General features: G+C 42.4%; 1 protein-coding gene across 3 annotated transcripts in view; it reads right to left on the reverse strand.

The window, feature by feature from the left end:
- The window catches only part of LAMA5 (laminin subunit alpha 5), a 253,667-nt gene extending 230,490 nt beyond the window's left edge, over window positions 1-23,177 (reverse strand). For 2 of the 3 annotated variants that reach the window (XM_067468219.1, XM_067468218.1), the window contains exons 1-2: window positions 22,562-23,176; window positions 2,490-2,642 (exon numbers count right to left, since the gene is read on the reverse strand). In XM_067468219.1, the coding sequence (XP_067324320.1) occupies window positions 2,490-2,642; window positions 22,562-22,861 (453 nt within the window). In that variant the 5' untranslated portion in view covers window positions 22,862-23,176. Of the gene's footprint in view, window positions 1-2,489; window positions 2,643-22,561 lie in introns of all 3 variants that reach the window. The other variant, XM_067468220.1, reaches the window with a different exon arrangement.
- Between the last annotated feature and the right edge of the window lie 797 nt (window positions 23,178-23,974).

Here is a 23,974-nt window from a genome sequence, read left to right on the forward strand (position 1 = left end):
ACTTCCCAGAAGCACAGTTTTCCAAATGAATAGGAGTCTCAGACACAGCAGCCAGTACAGGCTGCTACAGCTAGCATCATCATAACACATTTGCTTTGGCAGGTTTAACATTTAGAGATGATTGTTGATTGCTTCATTGTGCTTAGATTTCAGCAGTGTAGTGGTGATGTGGAAGTGGATTTAGTTTTTTATTAACCTGCACCGCATAACAGGTGTGCTTATTTGCATTAAATTCAAAATGCAGACTATTACAAAGTAGAAAAGTGCAATGCACACCATATGCATTTCACATTGACATTATTTCACTTAATCTTCACAAGCCACCATGAACTCTGATCTGCTGAGGTTTGAGTTAACATTCAACATCAGCAATTCTTTTTAAAATCCCTGAAGTGACTGCTCAAAGAACAGTTATTTGCTCTCTTTTGTATTTAAGCGGAGTGTCACCTTTCAGAATATTCATTCTGCCTGTAGAAAAGACCTTGAAAGCTCAAATGTCTGCACAATCGCACCAACAAAAGCTGAGCCAATATTGACTTTGTGTCTTCCACTCTTGGAGATCCTATCAACAGGAAGACTCCAAACCCATCCATCCTCAAGACTAATTCAGGAACCATTAGTACTAATATATGCCAATTAAATGTATGGAATATATGAGGATAGTTATATATTAAGAATTTGCTTGACCTATAGCATTTTGTGTTGCAAGGAGATGGGTTCAAAATCCAGCTTTCTCCCTGACTTGTGTTTTTTCAACATGCATTGCCTCTCTCCTCCAATCAAACACATACATTTTCCCCACACAATTAGCACACAAATAGCACACAAATCCTTTTAATGTACACAACCTACCAAAATAGTATATTTCATAACACATTTCCAAATGCTGCTTGTGCACTTGGATATAGAGCTGTGCATGGTAATATCTTGTAACAGCCTAGCTTTTGCCAGAACTTTGCATGCCAACCATGCATTGACTTGGGGTGCTTCCAGACAACACCAAATCGTGGGTTTGATAGGTAGGACAAAAATAAACCTGGGACCTGAGATCAAGTCCGCACACAGACCTTTTGTTCTCACGAATTGTGCTTGCGACATCCTGACTTGCTGCTTTGTTCTGGGATTCAAAAGCCCATAAGATGGGCACCGCAAGACAGCAGCTTAAATTTTTTTAATGCGCTTGTGTGAATATGCGCATTGTTCATATGGGTTTTGTTCCTGGGTTATAAATGTTGGTTCCTCATTGGTTATATCATAAAAACCTTGAATGTTTGCCGTGTATATGCTGTGCTCCTCTCTGAGTCCCCTTCAGGGTGAGAAGGGCGGAATATAAATGTAATAAATAAATAAATGAACCAGTTAGGACGTTAAGATCGTCTGGGGAGGCCCTGCTCTCAGTCCCGCCGGCCTCACAAGCACGCCTGGCGGGGACGAGAGACAGGGCCTTCTCAGTAGTGGCTCCTCAGCTGTGGAACGCCCTTCCTACAGACATCAGATTGGTCCCCTCCTCTCTGGCATTCCGGAAGAGAGTGAAGACCTGGCTCTTCGAACAGGCTTTCAACTAAGCAGTGCAATTGATTGACTATTGGAATATAGATTAATGGACAATGAGAGTGGATGCTGATTCTATTGATGAGACGTGATGGATTGTTATTTTGTTTATTGTTGTATTGATGTTTTGATGTTAATTAATTTATATTGCTGTTTTAATTGACTAATGATCTGTTTTGTACTGTTGAATTGGTTGTTAACCGCTCTGAGTCGCCTGAGGGCTGAGCGGTATACAAGTAAAGTAAATAATAAATAAATAAATGCCTGGAGAAAGTTGATTACAGGGTAAAAACTTTGTTGTGGCAAGAGGGACATCGCCATCCACCCATTTATCAAAGTTTGTGACATGCAAAATTTTTGGCATGTACATTTACATTGGCTTCCAACTGAGTACCGTGGCCTGTATAAGATGTTAGTTCTGACTTTTAAAATTCTTTCTGCATATTTTCTGCATATTTTTACAATAGAAGCAATGAGAAACCGGTATTTATAACCTGGGAACAAACCAATTATTAAAAATCCTGTATTTTCTGAGTGCAGAAACCATACAGATATTTGAAGACCTGAATCTTCTGGCCAGAACACACTTGTTTATCTCGTGGTTTTTCGGCTTTGTAACAATTCCTCCTGCATTTCCAGCTGACATCATCTAGCCACCCTCTATTTTGAACCAGGAGCTCCTGCGATAAAAGTACTGTGTGTATGGGCCCCTAGTTAAACAAACCTACAGCAGGATAGCTATTGTGTTTTATATCGCATTAAAAACTCACTTATCTCTCAGAAATAAAATCAAGATTCGGGCTGTTTACGCCTCAACCACATTTTCACTTCACTTCACTTCACTTTATTTCTTAATTAGTCGCTCTCCACCAAGGTGCTCTGAGCGACTTACAATCTAAAATAGCATTTACACAATATAAAAAAAAATCTGTTATTACCTGTCCAAGATCCAGTGTGACATTGACTTCATTGAATTCCAGCCTACGAGAAAGAGGAGGGCTCTGCCACCAGCGCTCGGTGCCGTCTATAGCATTGGTGATAGGGTGGGCTTTGTTGCTGTTTGCTGACGAACAAATGTCGCAGTACTGACCCTATAGTAAAGGACAAAACAGAAATATGTTTTGAATTAGAAACAATAGAGATCATTACACACCTTTATCATGAGTAGCACCCACAATCACTAGGGGTAGATCTGCACTGTAGAATGAATGCAGCTTGACAATGCTTTAACTACCATTGTACAATTTATTTATTTTATTTATTTATCATATTTATATACTGCCTTTCTCAGCCCGAAGGTGACTCAAGGCGGTTTACAGTTGGCAATCAATGCCCCCAAACAACATAAAATATAATTAAGAACATTAACATATAATATAAGCCATATAAAAACAGTAGAAACAATAAAAACACAAGTCCGCAGCGTCTCATTACTAAAATCATTATCCAGTTGCATTGTCCAATTGTTCCGCAGATCTAAATTAGCCTGTTACACTGCATTTGCAAATGCTTGCTCAAAACGCCAGGTTTCAACTCTTTTTTGAAATGTTAGGAGGGGGGGGGGCAATCTGATATCCCTAGAGTGGGCGTTCCATTGCCGAGGGGCCACCGCTGAGAAGACCCTGTCTCTCGTTCCTGCCAATCTCCTGGGATTTATAGTTTGGAAAGGCAATAGCACTCTTTGGCAGAGAAAGCTAAATACCTTGTAAAACTGTAACTCTCATGATTCCCTAGCATTGAGTCCCTAGCATTAGTGTCAAACTGTATTAATTCTATAGTGTAGATACACCATAAGACAAAATGGGAAATTTTCTAATTCTTCTCTATCCGGAAAATCTACATCACCACAGAGGAAGATGAGAGAGGAAAAATGGGGGATGGCTGTTTAAAAAATCTCATTTCCCCCACCAACTAAGCACTGATTCTATGGCTGACACAAGTGTTGCATACCGTTGAAAACTATTCCAAAAGTTCAGTTAGGGACATGATTCCTTCTATGAGACAACAGTGTAATTTGAAGACATTGACCAACTGATGATCATAAAATACTAGTCCACTTTCCAATTCTTCTTATAGGCCTTGTCCCAAAATAGCTTGTCCCACACCCACACATATGTCCTCAGGCTCCTGAGGCTCTTTGTGTTTTCAAGGACAGCTTCATCAAAATCATCCCTTTTCCTCAAGAGATTCAGAAGGCATGTGTTCCAACTTTCCAGAACTTATTTTAAGCCTTATTTAGAACTTATTTATTACCATATAATAATCCAGAAAAGAATTATATTGTTATTTTATACACTAGGCTATTTATTGCTACTTAGGGCAGTAGAACCCTTCTGCAGTGGTTCCCAAACTTTTTTTTGACCAGGATTCACTTGACCAACGACCTCCAATCTTAGTTCCAAAAGAGTTACAAGTCAGTTTTTGGTCAACTTTAGATTCGGTTTGGTTATTTGGGGTGCTGATTCAAAAAATTGCACTGGATAGACCACATCAGCTCTAGTTTCTGATACAGAACATGTGCCATCCAGTAGTCACCATCCTCTCACCCACAGAAAACCATATTTAATAAGCCTCGGCACTATAAGAGGGTTCCACAAGAGCAGTCACTCTCGTTGCAATGGTGTAGTAATGGTGAGGCTATGGACCATATTTTAGTTCTTGTGGATCACTGGTGGTATGTGGACCACAGGTTGGGAACCACTGATATATGGAACCAAGGACACACTATGGAAATGAGACAGTGTGACTTATTTAAAAAAAGACCTAATGCTCAGCAAAATGGAAGGAAGAAAGGAAGACTGCATTACAAGTGGATTCATTTAACCAAGGAAATCACAGTCCTGAATTTGCAAGATCTAAACAGGGCCGTTGATGACTAGGTTTCTTAAAGATCTCTAATTTATTGGGCCTCCATAGCTAAACAACAAAGAACAACAACAATGTTGTTCAGCTGGCTAGAACGTAAATGAGGCAACCTGTCCTGAATACGAAGTTGAGAGATTTCTTTATTTATAGCATTTGTATCCCGTCCTTCTCAACTCAGGACGGCTTACAATTGGCGGTCATTAGATGCCGACAAAAAACAGAGCACAACAATTAACATGGACAAATCAACAACTATAAAAATACACTAAAAAGGCAATAAAAATACATTTAAAAACATTGGCCCTTAAAATATTAACACAACCAAGTCTGAGTCCACAAATCTAAATCACAGTCTTGAGTTCTAGTACAAGTCTCTAAATTAACAATTCTCACAAGTCATTACAGATGTTGCTCAGCCAGCTGCACGAATGCTTGGTCCCAAAGCCAAGACTTGAGTTTCTTCCTGAGGGAGAGGAGAGAAGAAGTTGCCCTGATTTCACTGGGGAGTGCATTCCACAGATGAGGGGGGCCACTACAGAGAAGGCCCTGTCTCTTGTCAGGATCGAGAACAGGGCCTCCTCTGACAATTGTAAACTCTGAGGTGGGTCATAGAGGGACAAGTAAACTGGGCCGAAACCTTATAGGGATACAGATTGAGTATCCCTTCTCTAAAATGGTTGGGACCAAACATATGGCAACAGTTTTAATAACTTTATGCACAAAACAAAAGTTTTCATAAAAACAAAACCATTGTTCTCTGTGCAATGTTAGAGTATTTCAGATTTTGGGATTCTGGATAAAGACTGTTCAACCTGTAGTATTTTCTTTGGCTATTTAAAATGTTTTGAAAAGCTCGTCGTTCAAAAGCAGTGCTTCAGTAGAACTATCTTTTGCTAAGAGGCCTGTTGGCTAATGCTCCAGTCAGGGCTGATGGTTGCCACAGTAACAGCAAGCTTCATTAGGCCAAACAAGGCCTCTTTTTTTTTCTTTTTTTTTGGGGGGGGGGGGTAAATGAACTGAAACCGAGAGTGAAAGAAGAAAAACACACATCACTTTCAGATTTCTCAGTGCCCTTTGCTCTAATAAGACCACCTGAGAATATTCTACAAACATACACATACAAGACTTGAAGATACAAATTATCTTTACTGTTTTGCAATTGGAAGTTAGCTTGTAACTGTAGTGGCTAGACAACAAACTCTCATGGAAGGGTACAAAAGCCAGCCGTTAATACACATCAGTGCTCTAGTTAGTGTCCCCACCATCAGGGCCTCAAACTGGTTCTGCATGGCTCGAGAGCAGGACGTGTGAAAAAGATCTTGGAGTCCTCGTGAATAACAAGTTAAACATGAGCCAACAATGTGATGTGGTGGCAAAAAAAGCCAATGGGATTTTGGCCTGCATCAATAGGAGCATAGTGTCTAGATCCAGGGAAGTCATGCTACCCCTCTATTCTGCCTTGGTTAGACCACACCTGTGTCAAGGTCTGGGAACTACAATTGAAAAGCTGGAATGTGTCCAGAGGTGAGTGACTAAAATGATCTGGAGAATAAGCCGTATGAGGAGCAGCTTAAAGAGCTGGGCATGTTTAGCCTGAAGAAGAGAAGGCTGAGAGGAGACATGATAGCCATGTATAAGTATGTGAGAGGGAGGAGGGAGAAAGCTTCCTTTCTGCTGCCCTGTAGACCAGGACATGGAACAATGGCTTCAAACTACAAGAAAGGAGATTCCATCTGAACATGAGGAAGAACTTCCTGACTGTGAGAGCTGTTCAGCAGTGGAACTCTCCACCCTGGAGTATGGTGGAGGCTTTTAAACAGAGGCTGGATGGCCATCTGTCAGGGGTGCTTTGAATGCAATTTTCCTGCTTCCTGGCAGGGGGTTGGACTGGATGGCCCATGAGGTCTCTTCCCACTCTCTCATTCTATGATTCCTATGAGCAAACTCACCTGCACAGCAAACTCATTTCTTTCAATACCAGTTTGAAACTGACTTATGTGGTTGGTGTAGACATACTCCTCATTAAAAAAGACAATGAGGCAGAGCAGCAGCAGAGTTGGCCGTCCACATCTGCACATATTTATAGGGACCAGACAAGATTTGAAGCAGAAAAAGAATGACAGCATCCCATATGCGAAAGAGAAACGTGCATAGGCAATTGCGCAATGCTAGACGCCTTCGACATGCCCACCTTTTAATTAACATGACTGGAGACAGAAGTATGTCAGGCAGAGAATTACAAAGGAAAAGGCTGGAACCGGTTACAACGGCTGTTCTCTGTCTGTATGATAGTACAAAATGGAGGTGTTGTTTGAAAGGAAAACCACAACTGGTTCACGAAAAAAAAATGCAACTCACAACTCATTTCTTACTCTGTGTGTGTCGCTTCAAGCTGTCTGCAGACTTATGGTGTCCTCATGAATTTTGTAAGGTTTTCTTAGCAAGAAAACTCAAAATAATCCTTTAAAGAAACCCATCTTGGGGTCCACTGATGTTTGAAACCACTTTAATGGCCATGGCTCAATGTTATGGAATTATCGGCACTGTGGTTTTACAAGGTCTTTAGCCTCCCCTGCCAAGAAATGCTGCAGCCTTGCCAACCTACAAATCCCAGAATTTCATAGCATGGAGCCAGGATAGCTAAACATTATGTCAGATGGCATTAATTCTACAGTGTAGTCAGTGGTTCCCAACCTTTGGTTCTCCAGGTGTTTTGGACTTCAATTCCCAGAAATTTTACCAGCTGTTGGGAATTGTGGGAACTGAAGTCCAAAACACCTGGAGCATCAAAGATTGGGAACTACTGGATGCACCCTCAGAGACGGCCTTCCATTACCATCCTCTGATATGCAGTCTAACACACCTGGTATTAGTTGGCGGACTTTTGGAATTTTTGGAAATTTCACAAAAAATTTGTGAATAGTGGCAGTAAGGAAGCTGTGTGTGAACCATGTTTATTACACTTTTGCAGCTTGAAGACACATATATACATAGTAAAAGGACAGGGCAATTGTGTTAAATGCCCTTTTTATGGTCTTCCTAAAGGCATGTGGAAGAAACAATCTTCAGTTCTGATCCAAAAGGATTTTTATTAGGTTTCTGAGTGAGAGATGAAATCTAGGTGCCATCTACACTGCAATATAATACAGCTTGAAACTGGATTATATGGTAAGTGTAGAGCAGGCATTGGCAAACTAGGGCCCTCCAGGTATTTTGTACTTCAATGCCAGCTGTTAGGAACCACAGGAGTTGAAGTCCAAAACATCTGGAGTTCCAAAGTTTGCTCATGCCTGGTGTAGAGACTCATATAATGCAACCCAAATCAGTTAAATTGCATTATAAGAACCTACACTGACCATATAATGCAATATCATTATATGGTCAGTGTAGAGGAATTAAGATTCCAACACTTGACCACACTCCAAAGGTATCACCATAAAAAGCAGAGTGATGAGAACAGTGAAATGACAATGACTCCATACTCCCATTTATCTACAACCTTCTTTCTGGGTCCCAGACCTGAAAATCTATGTCAATCAATGGCTTTAAAAGTTAACATTGGTCACTGCAAAGGATTAATTTCATGTCTTCCCCAAGTATTGTTTTACTTTAGCTGAAATCATTAGCATGGAACAATTTTACCTTGCATCTATTTAAATAAATTGGCATGCACGTGTAGATAGTAACAGTGACCTTTTTCTTTGGTAGAAGAAAAATATAGCTCTATACCATGTTAGAAAGTATTAACTCTACTACAAATGACCTGCCAACAAAGAAAATACCTGCTTGGGGCATGTTAGGTTGCAGGTATAATACCTGGTTTCCCATAAATGAAATCACCAACTGCAGCTCAAAGCCGGGTCAGGATGAGCTCCTGACCTTTAGCCCAGCTTCCCACCCACCTAGCAGATCAAAAACAGCAATGTGAGTAGATGAATAGGAGCTGCATTAAATGGGGAAGTATTTAAGGCATGGGTTTCGGAGGAAAGTTTACGAACAAAGAAAATCCTTCGGCAAGGAGATGGGGTGACAGCCCCCCTGTGGCCAGAACCAATCATAGCCTCCAAAGATGCCGAATGATGAGAAAAAGCCTAAATTTATCTCTATCTGTTGTCTGTCTTGTAATTGTATAATCGGCACTGAATATTCGTCATATATGTGTTCTGTGATCCACCCTGAGTCCCCTTCAGGGTGAGAAGGGTGGAATATAAGTACTGTAAATAAACAAACAATAAATAAAACTGAACTCTAACAAATAAAGAATTCAATCTTGTTTGTAAAAAAAAATGAATCAACCATCTGCAAATATTACAACACTAATTCAATTATAACAATGTTCTCAAGAAAAAGATGGGGAGTCCTAGAAGGGCTGGCAGAAAACCTGAAAGAAGTATTGAAATGGTAAAGAAAGACAAGGAAGTTACAAAAGGGATTAAGGAATTCAATACCTTTGTTATCAGAACAAACTGAGATAAGGAAGCAAGCTGGGATGGAATACTTTCCTTTCAAGGAATTACAAATCTAATCCTTTCCCTCATTTAAATCAAAGGGATTGTTTAAGAGTTCAGGGGATGATGCAACATAAACCTGGAAGGAAGCAAGGACTATCCAGGAAAACCATTGAGTAAAATCCCTTTTTTAAAAAACCCTTTCACTGCTGTTTTATGCATCTAAGTGTTATTGACCATGTATTTTCCACAACAGATGGCATTCTGAGTGAATAAAAACCAGCCTATAAAACACAAATTCTTTAGGAAAAGATTCAGCAGATCAGTAAAGAGAGTGGCAAGGAAAGAGCAAAGAATAAAAATGACCAACTCCTACGTCATTAAGAGAGATAGTCAGGAAATCCCAACTAAAAACAAAATTCCACTGGTAATCCCCTACACTGTGTTATTACTACTGCTATTTTAATTATTAAAATGTGTTTATGATTGCACACTTCCAGTTGTTGGCTAACTCAGGTCTTCAGAGCATTTTTATGGGATTATCTTATCCATATAATTAAAAACCAGCATCCCAAACACACTGTACTAAAAACTCTAGTTCAAACAATTAACTGAAAATAACAGAATCATATAGAATAATAGTGTTGGAAGAGACCACATGAGCCATTTAGTCCAACCCCCTGCCATACAGGAAAAGCACAATCAAAGTATCCCTGATTGATGGCCATGCAGCCTCTGTTTAAAAGTGACTTATATGACATATATGAGTGTAAATGTACAATGAATTGTTCTTGAACTGAATTATTAACTGGCTTCATGGGAACCACTACTACTCTTAATGTCCAGCAACAGCAAGAGTATCCCTATGGGCAGGTAAACCAGGAAATCCCAACTAGATGGCTCTCCATGAAGGTCTTCATCCAAGGGCAAACCAAGAATGGGCAACTTGGAAGTCCCTGAACAGATTCAGAAGGCAGATCAAAAGACAACCTGGCAAAATGGCACTACCTAGACCAGTGGTCCTCAACCTGGGGTCCCCAGATGTTTTTGGCCTACAACTCCCAGAAACCCCAGCCAGTTTACCAGCTGTTAGGATTTCTGGGAGTTGAAGGCAAAAAACATCTGGGGACCCCAGGTTGAGAACCACTGACCTAGACGAATCCTCTGCCTTATGTGACTGTGAAGCAGAACAAACAACTCAGCATCTGTATGTTTCCCACAATGCCCTGCCTCATGCACAGAGGATGAACTCTTAAAGCTACAGACAATGCGGTCGCTGTTGCCCGTTTTTAGTCTAAAATTATTTAGCTACTTGTGTTCCCTCTGTTTTATCAGATTTATACTTATTTTTGCTTTTGACATGAAATTTTCACCATTTCCATAAAAATCATAGAGTCATAGAGTTGGAAGAGACCTCATGGGCCATCCAGTCCAACCCCTGCCAAGAAGCAGGAAAATCACATTGAAAGCACCCCTGACAGATGGCCATCTGGCCTCTGCTTTAAAGTCTTCAAAGCACTTCAGGGCAGAGAGTTCCACTGCTGAACAGCTCTCACAGTCAGGAAGTTCTTCCTAGTGTTCAGGTGGAATCTACATTCCTGTAGTTTGAAGCCATTGTTCCGTGTCCTAGCCTCCAGGGCAGCAGGAAATAAGCTTGCTCCCTCCTCCCTATGACTTCCCCTCACATATTTATGCATCGCTATCATGTCTCCTCTCAGCCTTCTCTTCTTCAGGCTAAACATGTCCAGCTCTTTAAGCTGCTCCTCATAGGGCTTGTTCTCCAGACCCTTGATCATTTTAGTCACCCTCTTCTGGACACATTCCAGCTTGTCAATATCTCCCTTCAATTGCGGTGCCCAGAATTGGACACAGTGTGATTCCAGGTGTGGTCTGACCAAGGCAGAATAGAGGGGTAGCATGAATTCCCTGGCTCTTGACACTATACTCCTATTTATGCAGGCCAAAATCCCAAAGGGGCATTCATTTTGTACTTGATACAAAGCCAAATTCAGAAGGATCGCTTAACCCAGAGGTCAACACTCTAATCATTTAAAAACCTGTATTAGGGTAATTCCTTTTAGTAGTCAACTTAATGAACTTTTATTAGTCAACTGGAGACCCCGGTGGTGCAGTGGGTTAAACCCCTGTGCCAGCAGGCCTGAAGACTGATAGGTCACAGGTTCAAATCGGGGAGAGCACAGATGAGCACCCTCTATCAGCTCCAGCTCCTCATGCTACCCCTCTATTCCGCTTTGGTTAGACCACACCTGGAATATTGTGTCTAATTCTGGGCACCACAATTCAAGAGAGATATTGACAAGCTGGAATGTGTCCAGAGGAGGGCGACTAAAATGATCAAGGGTCTGGAGAACAAGCCCTATGAGGAGCGGCTTAAGGAGTTGGGCATGTTTAGCCTGAAGAAGAGAAGGCTGAGAGGAGATATGATAGCCATGTATAAATATGTGAGAGGAAGCCACGGGGAGGAGGGAGCAAGCTTGTTTTCTGCTTCCTTGGAGACAATGGCTTCAAACTACAAGAAAGGAGATTCCATCTGAACATGAGGAAGAACTTCCTGACTGTGAGAGCCGTTCAGCAGTGGAACTCTCTTCCCCGGAGTGTGGTGGAGGCTCCTTCTTTGGAAGCTTTTAAACAGAGGCTGTATGGCCATCTGTCAGGGGTGATTTGAATGCAATATTCCTGCTTCTTGGCAGGGGGTTGGACTGGATGGCCCATGAGGTCTCTTCCAACTCTTTGATTCTATGATTCTATGCAGGAACAGGAAAGAAGCCTCCCATAAGGATGGCAAAAACATCAAAACATCCGGGCATCCCCTGGGCAACATCCTTGCAGACGGCCAATTCTCTCACACCAGAAGCGACTTGCAATTTCTCAAGTCACTCCTGACACACACACACAAAAGTCAACTTAAAGGTCACAAAATAGCATGTAAGAACACAAATAAAAAAACCTAAGGAATTACTAAAAGAACTTTTAAAAAATCAATTCCATATTCTTGTTTAAAAGATTGACATGATAACAATTGTTGCAAGATGAATAATTGTAAAGAACTTCAGTATCAACTGATGCTTAAAAACTCTGCACTGGGTACTTTGACCATTTTTCACTACAGTCAAGAAAAGAAGAAATCTGTCACAATGAAAGCAACATGAAATGCTGTCCGTGTTCTCTTAGAGAGCCGCTCAGCCAGGCTCCCTTCCCCCAAATCTCCAGCCTATGCCTACATTTTGTTGGGGGATGATATATGAGATTGAGCAGGTGAAAAGGTTAGAGCAAGCTCAATTTGCGAAACATGAAGACCTCTAGAAACATAGATTCAAGGGTTCATTATTGTTGTTTCAGACTGCTGGAAGTGAGTATTTCCTCTCTTCTTTGTTCTACAATTCCCTCACCAATTTAGTTACCGAGGAGTGCTGAAATCCCTAAAGAGAATGAACTGAGATTGGTGACCTTTCAATGAAAGTCTTCTTTCCTTTCCTCTCCCTTTTTTTCCCTTTTAGGTATTGCCTGCCATTATGGGAAGGAGTCAGCTACAAAAGAGTTTTACTAAACTTTTCAGATTGGCCAGAGATAAACCCACCTTCTAAGTCAGATAGAGATCAAAGGGGGTTCGATATCAAAGCTATACAGAAGAACAGGAAAGGGGATCACAACCACAATTCAGTTCAGAGTCTATAAAACTAAAGTTCATTTGATTGGAAGTTGCTGGTAGGATCTCAGAGAAAAAAACCACATGAATGAGACAAGGCTGCACTTGCAAGGACATGAATCAGACCTCATAAGTTAAAAAGTTGCCATGAGAAACTTTAGCTTTGCTGCTGTGTCTAATGCAGATTTGATGCAGCTGGCAGTAAATTAGATATTGTGAAAAGCTAAACAATTGTTGGATAGCATACAAACAGTGTTCTGATGGGGTACAATACACAAACCTTGAGTAATACACAGGATATGGATAGCTACACAGGTACAGAAGCAGGATAACACTAAAGTTCAACACAGAAAATGACACGAGTGTATTAAAACTGGTCATAAGCCTTCAAATGGGCGGCTTTTTCATTTATTCATTGGATTCATTTACTTAATCAGTTCAGCTGGACTGAAACAAAAGAAACAGGTCAGCTACCCTTACTTAAAGCATTAGGCTGGCAAAAACACAGCCTTCCCCCAAATTAAATTACAAACTCCAAAGCTACATTTTCGAGGATAATCTGTCCCTCTTTAGACCCCAGGAAAAAAAAGAGACGGGTTTTCAGGAATGCTGAACTTCCAGTTGTTTCTGCATTTCACCCAAGGCTGGGCCATTTTAAACACTCAGCACACTAAATCTACCAGGAGAGAAGCTCTTTTGAACATTCAGCCTCAAAGACTTTGGCTGAAACTTTAGAAACCATAAGCCTGTTAGTATATCACTTGGGGGAAGAGGGGAATTTGCACAACTTCCTGCATATGGGGCCTGATGCTCTTTGGTACACATCTAATTATGCTACCAGTAAGGGCCCTCAGTGGTGCAGTGGGTTAAACCGCTGAGCTGCTGAATTTGCTGATCAAAAGGTTGCAGGTTCAAATCCAGGGAGCGGTGTGAGCTCCCACTGTTAGCCCCAGCTTCCGTCAACCTAACATGCAAATATAAGTAGATAAATAGGTAACGCTCCAGCAGGAAGGAAACGGCGTTCCATGCAGTCATGCCAGCCACATGACCTTGGAGGTGTCTATGGACAATGCCGGCTTTTCAGCTTAGAAATTGAGATGAGCACCAAAGTCCCAGAGTTGGACATGACTGGACTTAATGTCAGTGGAAAACCTTTACCTTTTTATGGCCACTTGAAGGAAGTGTCAGCATCAGCATTTGAGGAAACCTCAACATACAGGGCACTTTTTTCACTGTCAAGCTTCTTCAACAAAGCAGCACAAACAAATATACCCCTACTTTTATCTGTGTATAGTCAGCCCTCCACATTTGCTGGATGAGGGGCACAGGACCCTGCAGAAGTGGGAAAACCACACTTCTATTGGAAGTTGACCATAGAGTTACACTGGAGAACCAAAGGATTTGTAGAGAGAACATTTTAATCAAATCCACCACACCCTCACATTTGGAGGGCCAAGTGTGTTCTTCATTCCATGTATTTTACTAAATAGCTTGGGGGGAGATATATACAGGGGGCAGCAGCATAACTTCCTTTTTTCAAAACTTGATAAAACCCATTGTATGAATCAGATTTTTTTTTATAATGTAGACTAGGCACATACCTAAAGTTTTGTTTTACATAGTTTTGAAGATCAAATTAGGTAGGTGACGTCCCCCATTCTCCATTCTCCATACACTGAGTAAACCGATTTCTGGTGTTTGTCATGACTCTTGCCAGCATAGCAGGCATTATGTTGGCAATTTCTTCCTGGATGTTGGTCTTCAAATCTTGTAGGGTCCTTGGATGGTTCACATAAACATGGGATTTCAAAATCCCCATACAAGATTTGAAGACCAACATCCAGGAAGAAATTGCCAACGTAACGCCTGCTATGCTGGCAAGAGTAATGACAAACCCCAGAAATCAAGTTTACTCAGTGTATGGAGAATGGAGAATGGGGAACGTCACCTACTAATTTGATCTTCAAAACTACGCAAAACAAAACTTTAGGTATTTATTTATTTATCGTGTCAGGAGCAACCAGACAGTTGTATTACATTTTTAACAAAACAAACAAACAAGCATACAAAACACAAAGTTTGCAAACTTGGTATTTGATTAAATGTCCTTTGACCAGTATCTGGCCACTTGGAGTGCCTCTGGTGTTGCCGCAAGAAGGCCCTCCATTGTGCATGTGGCGGGGCTCAGGGTGCATTGCAGCAGGTGGTCAGTGGTTTGCTCTTCTCCACACTTGCATGTCGTGGATTCCACTTTGTAGCCCCATTTCTTAAGATTGGCTCTGCATCTCATGGTGACAGAGTGCAGTTTGTTAAGCGCCTTCCAAGTAGCCCAGTTGTCTGTGTGCCCAGGGGGGAGTCTCTCATTTGGTATCAGCCATTGATTGAGGTGCTGGGTTTGAGCCTGCCACTTTTGGACTCTTGCTTTAAGTATGCGCCTACATTATAAAAAAATTCTAATTCATACAATGGGTTTTATTAAGTTTTGAAAAAAGGAAGTTATGCTGCTGCACCCTGTATATATTCTACTGCAGTATTCAGATCAGGCACTAGTCCACTACAAATTACATTCTTCAGCAAAAATGGAACAGGATCAGAACAGGATGAGGACACTGTCATTGTACCACAGTCGCTTACTAAGATCAGGATTAGCATCTAATATCAGAACACACATATAATGTTTCTCTTAAGCCCCTTCCACACAGCTGAATAAAATCTCACATTTTCTGCTTTGAACTGGAATATATGACAGTGTGGAATCAGACAGTTCAAAGCAGAACTTGTGGGATTTTCTGCCTTGATATTCTGGGTTATATGGCTGTGCGGAAGGGCCCTAAGTCTATTGGTCAATGCACCCCCATCTCTCCATCAAAAAAAAAATTAAAAAACACACTGTCAACAGCTGAACATGAAAATCTAAATACTTTGGTGTTGGCAAAAGTATGGTATAGAACCAAGCCAACTGGCACAAAGTCACCTCCTAAGCCATTTACAGCAATGCCAGAGTAAAATCTTTCAAGTCTGGGGAAAAGGAAATAAAACCCTGTCTTTCCCTTTGGGTTCAAGCTGACTGAAGTAAAGCCTAGGCAGACTTAACTGAGATAACTAGGAATTATCCCTCTTCTGCGAGAAATTCTGACTTCCTCATCTGACATTATTCCATCCAGATAACTGTTTACAGACGAATACAAGTAACAACTGTTGTGTTTCCTAAAATATGGTCGTCCAGGTGTTTGGGACTTCAGCTCTCAGATACCTGATCATTGTCCAAGGCAGCTGAGACTTCTGGGTGTTGAAGTCCAAAACACCTGGAGGACTGGAGTTTGGCAATTACTGATCAAGATCTTTGCTAGTTCACCACAAGAGTACAAGAATACAACATGGCTGTTTTCATATATCAATTGCATTCATATTTTCTGCAAATGTCTCTGACAAAGATTCTCCTTTTATACAACCTTTTAGTAATACCCAGCCATCTTTCTCTCCTTGTCTCTCCTTGTAGTTTTTTTTTCTAAGCAGCAGGATGTTGTTAAGTAGGAGGATCATGAAAGAGAGCTGGAGAAACAGATTTTTGTTGTCAAACTGCAGCAATGTATCTTTAGGAAGCAATGCAGTGATGACTGGGCTGGGACAGAATGGGTTTGTCTTTTAAAAGAACCTGTTGTAATTCCACACAGCGGAATAAAATCCCACAATATCTGCTTTGACCTGGAATATATGGCAATGTGAACTCAGATAACCCAGTTCAGAGCAGATATTGTGGAATTTTCTGCTTTGATATTCTGGGTTACATGACTGTGTGGAAGGGCTCCCTCTGTAACTGACAAGAGGCAAGGTAAACAGCAGCTGTCTCCAAAATCCCTTAGGAAAAGGGATAAAGGTTAAGCCTTCCTTACCAGCTACACCTAACATATTTTCAAAACTTTTCCTCACTTTTTTCCTTTCCAGTTATTTCTACCTCTGGCACCAAATTTTCTATAGGGACACATCTGCTTTGTTACTTGCATTCGTCTGTAAACAACCATAGACAGATACATTATTTTTCCATCTTATAAAACCCCAAGTGAATGTGATGGACTGATTGTATCTATACAACATGGCTGTTTTCATATATCAATTGCATTCAGATTTTCTGTATTATTCAGCATGAAGGTTAGAACCCAATTTTCTCATCACTCCTTAGCATGTATGATGCAGATTTTGAAGTGTGTATTATACTGAAGCAATTGCTCATGTGAACAAAGTTTTAGAAGCCAAATATTCTCCTAGCAAGGTATGTTCAATATAGATGTCCAAGCCACACATACATTGTTTGACTCTTAAATGAAGATTAACCCAGTTGTTTGTTAAATAAACCATTAACTGAATTCCAGTGTTGAGGGAAAGAGGGAAAATAATATATAATCTTAATTCCAGGCAAGTAAATGATGGATGATTCAGAGGTACAGGCACTCATCCATACTTGGCTCTGGTTTTATCAGGATTCCTGATCACAGCACTTGAAAGCAGTAGAACTCTGCACAGGTTTTGGGGTTCACTGTGTGAATGTTTGAAAGGTGCCATATGCCTAACAACTCTGTAAAGTTTGGTGCTACATCAGTGTTTCTCAACCTTCCTAATGCTGCGACCCCTTAATACAGTTCCTCATGTTCTGGTGACCCCCAACCATAACATTATTGTTGTTGCTACTTCATTACTGAAATTTTCTAGTCTTATGAATCATAATGTAAATATCTGATATGCAGAATGTATTTTCATTCACTGGATCAAATTTGGCACAAATACCCAATATGCCCAAATTTGAATACTGGTGGGGTTGGAGGGGGGATTGATTTTGTCATTTGGGAGTTGTAGTTGCTGGGATTTATAGTTCACCTGCAATCAAAGAGCATTATGAACTCCACCAATGATGGAATTGAACCACTCTTGGCACACAGAAAATACTGGAAGGTTTTGGTGGGCATTGACCTTGAGCTTTGGAGTTGTAGTTCACCTACATCCAGAGAGCACTGTGGACTGAAACAATGATGGATCTAGATCAAACTTGGCATGGATACTCAATATACTGAAATGTGAACACTGGTGGAGTTTGGGGAAAATAGACCTTGACTTTTGGTAATTGTAGTTGCTGGGATTTATAGTTCACCTACAATCAAAGAGCCCCTTGAACCCCACCAATGATTGAATTGGGCCAAACTTCCCACACAGAACCCCCATAACCAACAGAAAATACTGTGTATTGTCGAAGGCTTTCATGGCCGGAATCACTGGGTTGTTGTAGGTTTTTCCAGGCTACATGGCCATGTTCTAGAGGCATGCCTCTAGAACATGGCCATATAGCCCGGAAAAACCTACAACAACCCAGAAAATACTGTGTTTTCTGATAGTCTTTGGTGATCCCTCTGACACCCCCTTATGACCCCCCCAGGGGTCCCGACCCCCAGGTTGAGAAATGCTATGATACATGCTAATAAGCAAATAGTCTGCGTAGAACTATGATGAAAAGTTATTTCCAATTCTGCTGTTTAATAATACCTCAAATGTTGTTGTTTTGCATCCCTAACGTTTTACTTTCCTGTGCCAGGTTTCTTTGACTGTAAATGTATAAATGGAATACGTTCATTCTTAACTCTCCATGAAGGACGACCTGTGGGTACATGGGGATCTGAAGTTCTTCCCAACCCAACAGAAACTGCAGCATTCCCTGCTGCTCAGGTTTGTCTTAGGCTTCCTTCTCACACTGCGGGAGGTTTCAAATTCCATTTGATTTCCAACTATGTCAATTGCTCTCCCAGGATTTACAACTGGCTTCAGACTCAGAAAGAGAGAGAAAGGCTCACTGGGTCTCTCTCTCTCTCCTCCCCCAACCCACTCGCTTAACAAATCCTCCCTTTCAAGGAGCCCCCCTCCATCCCAGATGTCCCCTGTGGTTAAGCACTTTGCCAAATACAGGTTCCTTTGAACAGCAGTGCACTCCTGCCATTGGCATTCCTGGGAAATTCTTAGCCTTTCGGTTGGGTCCCAGTTGAAACAGATAACATTTACTTTGACATAAGCTTGTAATAATTGTTTACCCGTAACACACCCTTCTCTCCCACCCACATTCCTTCAAACAACTTGCAGGCTTCTTGACACCCATTTTCTCAAAATCAACACACCACGCTTGGGGCCAAACAATGTGTCTTTTCCAAAAACAGGGTATGACAAAACATAGCTGCACATGTTAGGCACACAGCTTCCTTATTGTCTCTGTTGTGCCAGTTTTTTTTAGAGTTTCCAAAAACTATTCTATCTCTTTGACCTGAGCAAAGGTCACCAGTCTGTACATAAATTACAATGCCAGCATCATAGCACCTTCAATTCTCTTTAAAATAATTATTATCTGTCTTCAAACTTGTGCAAGTTTGAAATGGTTTGAAGGCATGTCTCTATATGTATGCCCTGAAGTCATGAATTTCATAGGATTTTCTTAGTCAAGGGATACTCTGAGGTGGATTTGCCAGTTCCTTCCTATGAAATATAGCCTACATCACCTCCCATTCATTGGCTGTCTCCTATTCCAACAATTTCCAGAGCGGTTCCTGCTTAGATTCTAAGGATCTGGTAGTTCTTTACTGTTAGGAATGATCCCAGGAAAACTACTGTAATTAGAGCAAAACCGCAAGAAAAAAAACCCAGTACTAATATCTCTATCCTTCCTATTTAATGCTATGTCAAGTTATTTGCTTTAAATATCAATTTCTAGAAGTGCAAATCTTAGGAAGTTATAGAATCACAGAGTTGGAAGAGACCTCATGGGCCATCCCGTCCAACTCCCTGTCAAAAAGCAGGAAAACCACATTCAAAGCACCCCTGACAGATGGCCATCCAGCCTCTGTTTAAAAGCCTCCAAAGAAGGAGCCTCTACCACACTCCAGGGCAGAGAGTTCCACTGCTGAACAGCTCTGACAGTTAGGAAGTTCTTCCTGGTGTTCAAGTGTTATCTCCTTTTCTTGTAGTTTGAAGCCATTGTTCCGTGTCCTAGTCTCCAGGGCAGCAGAAAACCACCTTTTTATCATTGTTGCCACCATGGTAACACATGATAAAATCCCATACTACCCACTATCCATGGTGAATTCATTCCCAGACTTTACATGGATACACAGATAAATAATGAACCCCATGAAAATGAAGGAGCCAAAAAATAGCATAGTGTTGGAGGACCTAGAAAATGGCTAGAGAGGACATATTTTGTCAAGAGTAAATGAAATCACAGATACTCGTCCTACAGATATGGTATTGTACTCTATTCCCAAATGGACACAAGTTCATGTTGATAAGGAGGAAAAAGTTCATTATGAAGCTGTGGGAGACAGTGAATGCACACAGCTGTCAAGCAGATTTAGCAAAGCACAAAACTCAAGTCTGCTTCCTAAGTCTGAGGCTTTTGTTTCTACAAGTGAACTAGCCAATTCCAAGTTGTATGTTTTCTACCAGGTAGGGCCTAATAATCCTATCTGATCTTGGAAGCTAAGGAAGGTCAGCTCTGCTTAATATTTGCATGGTGGGGGGAAACAAGAGATATTTGCATGGGAGACTGCCAATGAATACCAGGTGCTGCAGGCTATATCTCAGAGGACAGAACTGGCAAAATTATCCCAGAGTATTCCTTGCCTGAAAAACCTTATGAAATTCATGGAGGTTGCCATACATTTTGACTTGGAAGATGACTTGACTTCTAAGGTGACACACACATCTGAGGCTGATCAATGATTCCTCCCTCAACTGGCAGTCAACTTGAGACAGCCAGCTTAGCAAGGGATTTGTCTGCATTTATCCGAAATGTATTAAGAAAGGCAAGGAATAGGTAACTCCATCCTATCTTAAAACAGAAAGGTGACACCGCCGTCCAGTATAAGTTACTTCAGGAAAATCTCTGTGCTCTTCTCAAACATCTGCTTTAGAAGTGCTGAGCAAACATGTGCCGAAGTGTGCAAATAGGCACAGATACACACTCCTAAGGCACTTCCTCCCAGAGCTTTGAGGTGTCTGTCCCAGAGCTGAGAATAATTCACCAGCCCCAAATAAACTTGGAGATAAGAAATAAGGAGGAGGGAAGGAGATGGAGGATAAGAACAAGTTAGGAGATGTGATGCCTAAGAGTTGGGAAGACACAGAAGACACATCTAAACTTATTCTGTTTTCTTTTGTTTCAGAGACTAAATGTGCATGTATGTTGAAGAACTAATGCAGTTTAACACCACCTTAATAGCCATGTCTCAATACGGCTATGGGGTCATGAAAGTGGTAGTTTTCATGGTCTTTAGCCTGCCAAAGTGTACTAGTGCCTCACCAAAGGACAAATCTCAGAACTCCCTGACATTGTGAAGTGGTGCCAAACTGCAATAATTCTGCTGTGTAGATGCACCCATAGATTTACTTTTCACTGTTCGGAAGTGATTTTTTAAATCCTTTAACTCCCCAAACACTCAGATTTAAGACTCACTGCAATCCATGGTTGCTGAAAATGCATCTTCCATACTAGTGGTTCCCAACCTTTTTTGACCAGGGATCACTTTGATGAAAGACCAGTATGACAGAAGGACCATTTTGACCAGGGACCACTTTGCCCAGAAACCACTTTGACCAGGGACCACTTTGCCCGGGGACCACTTTGACCATGGACCACTCTCCAACATTAGTACCAAAAGTGTTATGAATCAATTTTTAGTCAACTTTAGATTCGGTTTTGTTATTTGGGGAGCTGATTCAGAAAACGGCATTGGATATACCGCATCAGCTCTAGTTTCTGATACAGATCATATGCCACCCAGTATTCGCCATCTGCTCGCCCACAGAAAACCATATTTAATAATCTAGAGCTGATGTGGTAGCAATAATCTTTCATGGGTAGTCAGCCTCTCCCCTCCCAACATCCCTGTTACCTTAGCACTATAAGAGGGTTTCGTGAGAGTAATTGCTATTGTTACCATGTGGTTTTGAGGCAATGCTGTAGTAATGGTGAGGCCACCAACCATATTTTTGTTCTTGCAGATCAATGGTGGTCCACGGACCACATGATGTTCTACACTGTCCAAATGCTATAGAATCATGGGCGTTGTAGTTTTAGAAGGTCATCAGCCTTCTAGAGTTGCTAAAGAGCACTGATGTCTCAACATACGACAAAGTTTGGGATTCCATAGAATTGTAAACTGGTGTCAAACTGCATAAATACTATCTACAGTGTGGATCAGGCATGGCCAAACTTGGGAACTCCCTTCAGGAGTTTTGGACTTCCAGTCCCACCCTTCCTAACAGCCTCAGGCCCCTTCCTTTTCCTGCTTAAGCGGCTGAGAAGGGAAAGGAAAGGGCCTGAGGCTGTTAGGAATGGTGGGAGTTGAAGTCCAAAACTTCAACCCCTTAAGCGGCTGAGGGGGAAAAGGAAGGGGCCTGAGGCTGTTAGGAATGGTGGGAGTTGAAGCCCAAAACTTCATCCGCTTAAGCAGCTGAGGGTGAAAAGGAAGGGGCCGGAGGAAGTTAGGAATGGTGGGAATTGAAGTCCAAAACTTCAACTGCTTAAGCAGCTGAGGGTGAAAAGGAAGGGGCCTGAAGCAGTTAGGAATGGTGGGAGTTGAAGCCCAAAACTTCAACCACTTAAGCGGCTGAGGGGGAAAAAGAAGGGGGCTGAGGCTGTTAGGAATGGTGGGATTTGAAGTCCAAAACTTCAACTGCTTAAGTGGCTGAGGGGGGAAAGGAACGGGCCTGAGGCTGTTAGGAATGGTGGGAGTTGAAGTCCAAAACACTTGGAGGGAAGACCAAAGTTTGCCCATGCCCCGTGCAGATTAGGGAAAGTAAACACAGACTGAAGCAACCCTTGGCTGAGCACTAAACTCAGGCGCAGAAGTGCAGGTTTCAGGCTCCAAGGAGGCGCACCGTGAATATCAATGATGGTGATGCGGCTGCAAGAGAAAAAGAGGATGGCTTGGGAACTGGAAGTTCTGGAGTCCTGGGGGAGAGAGAGAGAGAGAGAGAGAGAGAGAGAGAGAGCTCCTACCTGGATGGTTTGGTTGGGCTCGGCTCCGGCGAGGGGCCCGCCCACCAGCTTGCAGTACAAGTCTTCCACGGGCCTGGGGCTCCCCTTGGCGCCGGAGTCCTCCTCGCCGCAAGTGGCGGTGGCCGAAATCTTGGTGCCCTCGGCCAGGTTGAAGTAAGGCGGGTGCAAGCTGTGCCCGTTGACGTCCGCGTGGAAGGAGACCGGCTGGCCCCCCGAGCCCTGGGGCAGCAGGAGGAGGAGGAAGAGGAAGAAGGAGAGCAGCCCAAACAGCGGACCCCCAGCAGGCTTTCTCCTCGCCATCTTCGCGCCAAGCTTTGCGCGCAGCCAAGTCTCCAAAGGAGGAGAGGAAAGGGGGATCGGCTTGGAGAGGCTGAAAGGGCCGGGGGACCTGTAGGGAAGGGGCTGCTAAAGCTTCCCCCAGAGAGGCATGGGTCTGAAAGGGAAAGGGAAAAGTTCCCGCGGCGCCCAAGGAGGCAGCAACCTGCGCCTTGCCGGCTATCCCACCCAATTGGCAAGTTTTACGCAGCGTTTTGACGCACGACTCTCTCTCTCTCTCTCTCTCTCTCTCTCTCTCTCTCTCCACGCTGCCTCCTCCTCCTCCTCCTCCTCCTCTTCCTCGGTCTCCAGAGGGAGAAAGGCAGGGAAAGAGGGAGGGAGGGAGGGAATGAGAAGGGGTGGCCGGAGGAGGGGCCCCGGCCTCAGGGGGATTATTCATGCTCTGATTCGGGCCATTGTTTTTTCGGGACAGCCCTGGCGGCTTTCCCGTCGCCTGGTTGGTGTTGAGTTGGTGAGGCTCCTATTATTTATTTATGATGAACTCCTCACTCCTCCTCTCCTCCACCAGCTCAGAGAGGTCAGGAGAGATAGATAGACAGACACACAGAGAGAAAAAGGATGGCATACCGGCGGCTAAAACTTGGGAAAGTTAGTTACTTTTGTTTTCGGAGGACTGAAGGAACTTTGTATTGTCGAAGGCTTTCATGGCTAGAGTCCCTGGGTTGTTGTAGGTTTTTTGGGCTGTATGGCCATGTTCTAGAAGCATTCTCTCCTGACGTTTCGCCTTCATCTGTGGCAAGCATCCTCAGAGGTTGTGAGGTTCAACATCAGTCAAAAGATGAATTCCCAGGACTGGGCCTCACCTACAGAAAAAGAACTTGCTCAAGGAACTTTCCCAAGCTCTTGAGCTACAGAAGCTTGGGGTGAATGCAGAGAGACACCACTCCTCCTCTTGCCTTTGGGAACTGTGGATGCTGGGAATTGTCATCCCAAATCATCCCAGTGGATTCTGTGGTGTAATCTATCTACCTATCTATGTATATAATCTGTTTGTTTGTGTGTGTGTGTGCGTGTGTGTGTGCGTGTGTGTGTGTGGCAGCTTTCTGATTGATTCCCACTTCCACAGGCCACTGCGAC

The sequence above is a fragment of the Anolis sagrei genome, chromosome 4 (genome assembly GCF_037176765.1).
Source record: "Anolis sagrei isolate rAnoSag1 chromosome 4, rAnoSag1.mat, whole genome shotgun sequence".
In the NCBI taxonomy this organism is placed as follows: domain Eukaryota; kingdom Metazoa; phylum Chordata; class Lepidosauria; order Squamata; family Dactyloidae; genus Anolis; species Anolis sagrei.